The 10,277-nt window shown below is 27.7% G+C and overlaps 1 protein-coding gene across 2 annotated transcripts in view; it reads left to right on the forward strand.

Annotated features, from left to right (window-relative positions):
• The window catches only part of LOC111633856 (ADP-ribosylation factor 6), a 35,966-nt gene that overhangs the window by 22,495 nt on the left and 3,194 nt on the right, over window positions 1–10,277 (forward strand). For both annotated transcript variants that reach the window (XM_023378492.1, XM_023378493.1), the window contains 3 exons: window positions 2,234–2,339; window positions 3,960–4,063; window positions 7,551–7,749. In XM_023378492.1, coding sequence (XP_023234260.1) covers window positions 2,258–2,339; window positions 3,960–4,063; window positions 7,551–7,749 — 385 coding nt within the window. In that variant the 5' untranslated portion in view covers window positions 2,234–2,257. The remainder of the gene's footprint in view (window positions 1–2,233; window positions 2,340–3,959; window positions 4,064–7,550; window positions 7,750–10,277) is intronic.

A 10,277-nucleotide genomic window follows, 5' to 3' on the forward strand; every position in this document is an offset into this window, starting at 1 on the left:
TTTTTTAATATTTAATATTTTCTTAATTAATTAAGTACAATAAGAAAAATTATTAATTAATAATAAAACGATTTTATTATTTTTTCTCATTATACGATTTCATTACAATCGCGGAATCGAAAAAGGAAGTAAAACTGATTTTTGCATTAATGCGTTTATTGTTTTTTGAATATTTTGCCTGTGAAAATTACTTGGATATTATTTTTCCAAAAATATCGTGGAAATAAGGTAGGTTGATACAGAAACTATTTATCGCACGTGTACTGTATATGAGCTTCAAAATAAATAAATAAAAATAAATTTTATCAAATGATGAGATCAGCCGATTAATTATATCGTGTACAATATTTTATACTCCCAAAGAAAATACTGTAGGTCTGTGGTAAAAGAAATTTTGTTTTCCCACAATTAAACTTTGCTGCTAATTGCTGTTGTGATAATTTTAATACGATCTTCTAACAACAGCACTTTGCATTTCTTTTGTTTTTCGGACAATTTCCAACAAACTGAAATGAATTTCCTTTGTTGCTAGACTAATTCATTAACACATAATTTCGAGGATGGGAGAAGTGCCCGAGATGGGTTCGAACAAGAGTTTAGACTAATTCATTATATTAGGAGGGAGAAAACATTGTTGAACAATAGTTTAGACCAGATATATTTGCGGAAGTGGTTGCTTATTACAGTTGTTGTATGTTGTTTCGGACCAAAAATCGATGCCCGCGGTTGTGTTATACAGGTGGTCATTTAATACAGGTAACTTATATGAAGACACTATGAATAAACTGTTCGGCGCCAGAAATTTTTGCCCGTTTTGACAGGTGCCTGTCAAATGCAGGTGGCCGCCTAAGCAGTTTTCACTGTATATATATTAAAAGCAATATGTTCTGTCACTGCCAACCAAAACCAACACTTTACAAAGTTCTATAAATAGAGACTCAACTATGACTGCCTGCATGAAATATAACCAATTCTAACTGAATTCTTAAATGCCATTTATATTATGTGAATGTCACTTAACGTGGTTTTTATTAATTAATTAATTAGATTTAAATTCAACTGTGGCACATATCAAAAAGAAAATACAGTAAGACCCCACTTAACACTGATTCAACATAATGCTGTCTGCTCAAAGACTAAAAAAAAAGCTCAAAATTTAAGCTGGTTTAAATTATTGCAGCATTTCATTGATTGATCATAATATGATTATTTGCAAACACAAACCAATCAGCAAAACGTGTACAGTAGACCCCCCTATAATGCTTAGATACGTTCCACGCTAACCGAAAATTACGTTGTAGGAATGATTAAATACATGAGCCAATCGCAGCCCGATAGGTGGGAACTTTACGGACTAAGGCTGTTTGAAAGGTTTTCTTCTATAAAATTAACCGATTCTAGACTAATTCCACTNACTTTTTAAAATTTATAATACTTTGTAAACAATATTATCATGATATATTGTTTAGTTACTTAATCTATATGTAAAATTTTTGAATAAAAATTAATCAACAGTAAGACAAAAGAAAGCAGTGTAATTTAAAATAATGTGAAGTAAATTAATATCAATAAATATCTTTAAAAAATAGGAAGCTGGCACTTAACATCTATTGTTTGGTGCTATGATGATTCGTGAGGTGTTGAGGCTTAAACGTTAATGCCTTGTAGAACATAACTCACTTTAATTTAAAATTATATAATTGACATTCCCTTTCAAATATATTCTTTTTTTCTGGAAGGATTTTGCTTCTATTCAAGCATTCTATGCCCTTGAATTGGTCAGTGAGGCCAATGTAATTTATATATGCATAGTTAATGAAGTTTCAGTATTTATAAATGAGACTAGTACTAAAATATGTAACAGTGTGACAATTGATACGTAAAAGGATATAGAAAATAGAACATTAAAAACAAAATAGACAAGTTGAGTCAACAAATACAATACTAATGTAAACCAAAGCAGTGTTTTAAGACAAAATAAACCAAAAATAATAGACTAATTTACAAACAATTTTGTTCCTTTATAATAAATGTCATAAGATCACAAACTGGATTGTGGAAACAGACTTTGAACAAGAATATTTACAAATAATTTTAAAAATATATTTAAATACAATAAGAACAAATTTTAGATTTAAATGGATAAAGTTGAAAAAAATTCAAATATGAAATAATTATCATAATTTATTATATTTATAATATTAGTAATACTTAAATTTTTAAATTCTTTCAGAAATTATCATAGCTGTCTGATGAGATGGGGAAGTTGTTATCCAAGATATTTGGAAATAAGGAGATGAGAATTTTAATGTTAGGACTTGATGCAGCTGGAAAGACTAGTATCCTTTTTAAGTTTATAAAAATTTACTTTTCTAATATGTGGAATTATTAACTAACATTTTAATAACTAATTTTTATTGAAAGATATTGAGAACATCATTTTCTGCATTAAAAAATGTTTTATAAATTGCATTAGACTAAACATTATACAGTATATATGGTAAAAATTCCTTTAAAGGAATTGTATAAGTTGTTGAAGTTATATTATAAATTATGTAATGAACAAATTAAAATTATTATTAGTCTTCTTCAATCGAATATTCTTCTATACACCATACTTTATAATTTTTAAGCAACAAAGTAAAGTATTATAAAAAATTCAGCTTTTATACTTTATCTAAATAAATGAGAAACATAATTTATTCAACTGATTTAATGTAATAAAATAAAATATTGAATTCACACTTAATTTAAATCGGCCATTATATTTCAATATGAAACTCTGTAACTAAGGAAGAATGTTAAATACATATATTGATGACTATATGTTTATAAAAGTTTACATTTTAAAATGTGTATGTTTAAGGTGAGAGTGAAAATAATAAATACAATTAATATTAATAAATACACATTAATTATTAAAAATGTACAGTTTCTGTATTGAATATTAAAAGAATCATGGAAGATAATATGTATAGAAAATAAATATATATATGTGGATAAAAATAGTTAAATTTAAATTATATTGATGACAATTTCTTAATTAAAATGATTTATTCATTTTATAATTATTTTGTTGATTGCTAATACCATGGAAACAGAATGCATTACAATAAACTATTATTAGCTGTGCTACCAGTATACAATATTATTTCTTAATACTTTTAATGTAACGTAATAGATGGCTGAATGGCTAAGGCAGTTAATGTGTTAGCCTACTGCTGTGGGGAATGGGAATTGAATCTAGATGAGCAACTGCCTAGGAATTTTTTGTGGGTGTTCCATTTTATTGTGAGCCTGTCCGAAGCCATGATAGATACGGATGGACCCTCTAAGTGCTCTTAGAATTCATTTGCTGTTTAATTTAAAAAAAAAGGAAAGTAGAAACTGTTTAAGTACAAAAAAGCAATTATTAAATCATTTAGAAATTTATGTAACTTATATTTTGGCAGAGCTCTCGCCCTTTTATCATTTATTATCTTAATAAACATTACTAATACAATTGTGATTGTTTCCCAAAATCTGTTTTTAAAATTAGAATTGTGCTGATTACATTTAAATTTAATAAACTGTTACTTTTTAGTCTCAATTCTGAACGTGTTATAAAATAAACATTAATGTAATGGCAATTTTACATTCTAGAAACTTTTAGTATTTGAATATTTAATATATATAGAAATTATTAAAAGAAGAGAGGAGTGAACTTTATTGGCATTTATCCAGCTTATAATTATTAACAATTTATGTTACATTAAAGAATTTGGCAAGTTATACTTAACACGCATTCCTAGATTTGAAATATTTTAAAATCAGATTTTTGGAAGCTCAATTCTTTAGATATGTCTAAATTTAATTAGTTTATAATTAAACAATTTATAGATATAAACAGAAATTTTTTATTGCAGTGTTACATTAAAGTTTCACTTATAAAAACATTAAATTTCCTTAAATCATTTAAGCAATTCTTTATAAATTAAAATTAGGTCAATCAGTAACAACCATTCCAACAGTAGGATTTAATGTAGAAACTGTAACTTATAAAAATGTAAAGTTTAATGTTTGGGTAAGTCTTTTTAAATATTTTATATTGGATAACATGTTTTCAAATATTTAGTTTGTGTGTTAGTAAATAATTAATAAGTATCATCCTAAAAGTGCATTGGTTGCTTTGCTGAAAAACATTTCTGTTATCCCTAGGTCAGTTTCATCTTACGTAACATGTTTTATAAAAATATTATTTTATGGAAGAATATTTATAAAAAAAAATGGAAAATTAATGATAATTATTTTAATGAATGGTAGGATCTACTTTTCTACTGGCAGCTAAATTAAATAAATTATACAATTTTTAATGCATGATTTTTATTCTCCTGGACGTTAAGTAACAGAGGGGGGGAAGTATTGTAATTGGACAAACTTTGACCCTCGGATCTTTTGGTCTTTCTCAATATTTTAAGGTCCTGTTTCGAAAAACAGGTAAAAAGGGCGGACAACATTTTATGTGTTTTGCTTCATATCTCAAGATCTCATGGACCAAATATTTTGAAATTTGGCAGGAATATTTCTACATAAGGAGCATTAGTAATATTACATTTTGGAGATTATAAGTCAAGAGGTAGGTGTCAGGGTTATATCTTGAGTGGGATAAGATTTTATGAAAATTTTACTTGTTATGGTATTTACAATTTTTTAAAAATTTCCCCTACTCGCAAAAATAAGGCTTTGCCTTTTATAAGAATTAATAATAATAAAATTTTTTTAAAAATAAAATTTATAAAATTTATAGCAGATGGCACCATACAAAATTTTAACTTCGATCTAGAAAAATGGATTATTATAGAATGTTTCCTTCTATAATAATCCATTTTTAAAAATAAATATTCTTTGTTGAAAAATAGAGGAATTTCTTCAAAATTACTCCTTTCATGCTTTTATTATTATTATTATTATGTTGGGTTTAGTGGGTTATACTTGGTTCACACTGGTGGCTGTGTACTATGTCGGACCAGAGTTAAGGCATAGCAACTAAAACAAAACTAAAATTAAATAAGTGTGTCAGTGTCTGTATTTAGGAATTTCCTAACAATATGGCATGTATTCAATATAGTGGCCTTCTGTAGTGTGATGTATGTATTTCTATGCAATTGTAATGTTCTCAGGCTATTGTGTAGTGTCTGTGGTATCACATCTGTACAAGAGAGAACGACAGCTACAATAAACACTCTTTCCATCCTCCACAGATACCTTATTATTATTATTTAAATTTTTTATCAAACCATAATTGAAAATGATAGTACTTCCTTCCTGGTTTCTTTAACCTTGTTTTGGTGCTGAGAAAATCATCCAAATGCATTACAACTTCTTTTTATTTGCAAATAAAAAATTATTTTCATAAACTAAAAGAAAAGATTTTGATGATACAAAAAAGTATAAAAACTGTTTTGAACAAAAATAATCTATAAATTTAAATTGGTTGCTTTCGAAGAATATGTAATGTACTTTTTTTAAACTGGAAATTACATTTAGTTTATTCACATTTAAACAGAAATTTTGCAAAGCCCAATGTTTTTTTAAAAATTCAGAATTTTTACAAGAATTTAATTTATTTAACTCTGTTTTTATGTGTATTACGTGACATATTTAGTTCTGTCAACACATGATTTGTTAATTATATTTTCTAAAAATGGGGAGCATGTCTTAAAACATTTGTTGTTTAAATAAAAATTCAAATTACAGCTTTCTTTAAAAAGAAAGTTATAATTTTAATGTTTTTAAAGATTACTTTGTTTTTTTATTAAAATTAAATCTTATTGAAGTCAGTAGGCTCATAATTTTTAAATAATTACTATATTTAATACCAAACAAGACACAATATCTTGAGAAAAGTTTCTCAAAGAAATTCATCTTGCATCTAATAAGACAATTATTAAATTGTTGTAGGTCTATGGTGTTGCATTTATAAACATTAGACAAAAACTCACTTGCCTCTTAGACTGATCAGAATGAAATACACACAAAGAAAAGAAGAAGAAAATGCTTATATATCTAGAACTAGCTTGAAGCAAATAAATCACTTGATGCATTCATTTTGTTTATTCCCAGTATAAGTGATTAAACTAATTTGTCAATTACTTTATTTTTATAGTTATGAATATATCCTCATTTAATAACTTTAACTTGCCTTAAAATCTGTTATGATAAGCATGACAATATGAACATGATAACTTTTTTTATTAGGATATAAAATCTTATAAGATAAATTTCACATTTTAAAATATGCTCCAGCAGCAATTTTAATGAACAAAAATGTTTTCTATGTAAGTTTATAGGTCATAATTAGTTGAACGTTACATCAAAAATGTTTTTGTTTATTAAACTTGTTGCTGGATGACATTTTAAGATGTGAAATTTATTTCTGACATTCCCTCCAGTTTCTAGAACAGTTAAGTTTTATTTCTATTCTGGACATTATTAGTTATCTTATTCAAGTTTACTGAAACTCTTTACAATGAAAATATACAAATTCATCTTTGAGCGAAGGTGTATTTTTGTTGGATTCTGCATTAAAATGACGCATGTAACAGTTCATCAAAATGTTATTTTTTTCCTCTAAATAATCTTTGTTAAATTGTAGGTGTGTTTTATATGGCAGAAAATATGAAAATAGGATAATATAATGCTTGCTTGTTAGGAAAACATTTCTGACAATTTTAACTGTCAAAAAAAAGTGGCACCAGAAATTGATGAATTGTTACAATTTTTGTTATGAATGGTCTATATTGGGAGTGAGGGATTGAAGCCTTTGAGGCAAGTGAAGCAAGCAGGGAGGTTGGGATATCTACAGTGGCCAGGGAAGAAAAATAGAAATGAATTACCAAGAATATATGAATTACTGTTTTTGAATTTCAAAAAATGTGAATTACAAATTTTTGAACAAAAGGTTAAAGCCCGTGGGATGCGTGAGTAAAACAGGTGAGGGTGAATCCCTCTAGTAGTTTTATATTTATTTATTTATTATATTAATACTAGTATTAAATCATGGTTTAGTTCTATGATTAGAAATTTAAATGAACTTTAATTGTACTGTACATGTTTTTTAAAATACAATTATTTCTAAAACTTTTAAATATAGTCCTCACATTCAGCTAATCAAATAATGTATTTGCTTTTGCTTTGTAGAGAAGAGTAATTATTTAAGTTGCTCATTAACACATTTACTGTAGATGCATGCATGTCATGAGAACTTCCTATATTATATTGATGATGATGTATGTCAGAGTCCATTATTTTATGTACAGGTTTTCGTTTAGTCAACAAAATATTTTGTAATAAGTTTGAAGTTTATTTGACTAGTTAAATTGAGATTTTAAATTATTAAATATTTATCTCATATTGAATATAAGTTGGGAGAAGGCAAAGAAAAGTTTTGTTTTATGTGTGGTCTTTAATAAGAAGTTGATTCTATAAAGGATAAAGTAATATAAAAAATATATATACATACATAAACTAATAATGAGCATTCTTTAATGTAATTTTAAATGGCTTCTTAGGATGTAGGTGGCCAAGATAAAATCAGACCATTATGGAGGCATTATTACACAGGAACTCAAGGATTAATATTTGTCGTTGACTGTGCAGACAGAGACAGGATTGATGAAGCCAGACAAGAATTGCATAGGATAATTAATGATAGAGAGATGAGAGATGCTATAATATTGGTATTTGCTAATAAACAAGATCTACCAGATGGTAAATATAATTTTTTAAATTTATTACTTAACATTTTGTTGCTAATTATAATTGAAATTTCAAATTCAATATCTATATTTGAACAAGTATTCTTTGGCATCTATAACTTAAATATGTATCTGCAAAGCAATACAGTTTATATATAAAAGTATAATGCTAGGAAATATACCTAGCAACATTAATCCTATTGATTGCATTTAGATAATGTTTAACACTCAACATCACGATAGGAAATTTGATGAAAAATTTTAAGCTGTGATCTTGTATCAAAATAATTAATTTAGAATATTCTGGAAAAAAATGCATCTACATGATAAGCAGAAATTGCAAACTTCAGTTGTGCTCTGGATTGATATTATAGAATACTCTGAAATCTAAATTAATTAATCATATCACAAGTTATCCAATTGCTCCTAATTTCAGTACATGCACTTAAATCTGCTTGATCCTGATTTGATGCATGGTTTGAATGTAAAACCACCAGATTCCATCAGTACCTTGTGATGAAGGAAATCATTTTTGAGAGAAGATATTTCCATTAATAACGGAAGTCAAGACACTTTTATAAGCTGATGTAAACAGTTGTTCACATCAGCTATATCTGTTCTATACAGTAAAACCTGTCTATGGTGACCACCCACAGTTCCTTCAAAAAGTGGTCTTTTAGACAGGTGGTGCTGTAATACCGTATTTCCGTACGTATTTTGCGCGCTTTTTAGCCATTTCTACTAAGCAAAACTCAAGGTGAGCAAAAATAGTTGAATTTTTTCAACAATAGGGCTATATTGGTATTGTATTTTATTCTTATCGGATAACTCGATTTACAGGAGTCGTTGTGATTTTATAGGACAAATTTAATGCCAATATTTTAAAGATTAATACAATAGTTGCATTTTCTCGATTATAATGCACACTTTCTTTTTTCCGACTTAATTAATTCAACTTGGTTGTTTTTGTTTGCTCCTCAGTTACGTGTATTACCTCATCGATATACAAGCATGTTGTATCTCTACATCACTTTGGTTTTGGTATTTGTTAGTTTAATCTTATTAAAATACAGTATTTTCAAAGTTAAAATATTTAATATTTCATTAAGTACAATAAGAAAAATTATTAATTAATAATAAAACGATTTTATTATTTTTTCTCATTATACAATTTCATTACATTCCGCGATTGTCATTGCGGAATTGAAAAAGGAAGGTTGCCTGTAAAACTGATTTTTGCATTAATGCGTTTATTGTTTTTTGAATATTTTTCCTGTGAAAATTACTTGGATATTATTTTTCCAAAAATATCGTGGAAATAAGGTAGGTTGATACAGAAACTATTTATCGCACGTGTACTGTATATGAGCTTCAAAATAAATAAATAAAAATAAATTTTATCAAATGATGAGATCAGCCGATTAATTATATCGTGTACAATATTTTATACTCCCAAAGAAAATACTGTAGGTCTGTGGTAAAAGAAATTTTGTTTTCCCACAATTAAACTTTGCTGCTAATTGCTGTTGTGATAATTTTAATACGATCTTCTAACAACAGCACTTTGCATTTCTTTTGTTTTTCGGACAATTTCCAACAAACTGAAATGAATTTCCTTTGTTGCTAGACTAATTCATTAACACATAATTTCGAGGATGGGAGAAGTGCCCGAGATGGGTTCGAACAAGAGTTTAGACTAATTCATTATATTAGGAGGGAGAAAACATTGTTGAACAATAGTTTAGACCAGATATATTTGCGGAAGTGGTTGCTTATTACAGTTGTTGTATGTTGTTTCGGACCAAAAATCGATGCCCGCGGTTGTGTTATACAGGTGGTCATTTAATACAGGTAACTTATATGAAGACACTATGAATAAACTGTTCGGCGCCAGAAATTTTTGCCCGTTTTGACAGGTGCCTGTCAAATGCAGGTGGCCGCCTAAGCAGTTTTCACTGTATATATATTAAAAGCAATATGTTCTGTCACTGCCAACCAAAACCAACACTTTACAAAGTTCTATAAATAGAGACTCAACTATGACTGCCTGCATGAAATATAACCAATTCTAACTGAATTCTTAAATGCCATTTATATTATGTGAATGTCACTTAACGTGGTTTTTATTAATTAATTAATTAGATTTAAATTCAACTGTGGCACATATCAAAAAGAAAATACAGTAAGACCCCACTTAACACTGATTCAACATAATGCTGTCTGCTCAAAGACTAAAAAAAAAGCTCAAAATTTAAGCTGGTTTAAATTATTGCAGCATTTCATTGATTGATCATAATATGATTATTTGCAAACACAAACCAATCAGCAAAACGTGTACAGTAGACCCCCCTATAATGCTTAGATACGTTCCACGCTAACCGAAAATTACGTTGTAGGAATGATTAAATACATGAGCCAATCGCAGCCCGATAGGTGGGAACTTTACGGACTAAGGCTGTTTGAAAGGTTTTCTTCTATAAAATTAACCGATTCTAGACTAATTCCACTCAACATTTCCAAAACACGTATAATTTTTTGGGA

Source organism: Centruroides sculpturatus, unplaced genomic scaffold (genome assembly GCF_000671375.1).
Source record: "Centruroides sculpturatus isolate CEXI.00-Female unplaced genomic scaffold, Cexi_2.0 scaffold690, whole genome shotgun sequence".
Taxonomy (NCBI): Eukaryota; Metazoa; Arthropoda; class Arachnida; order Scorpiones; family Buthidae; genus Centruroides; species Centruroides sculpturatus.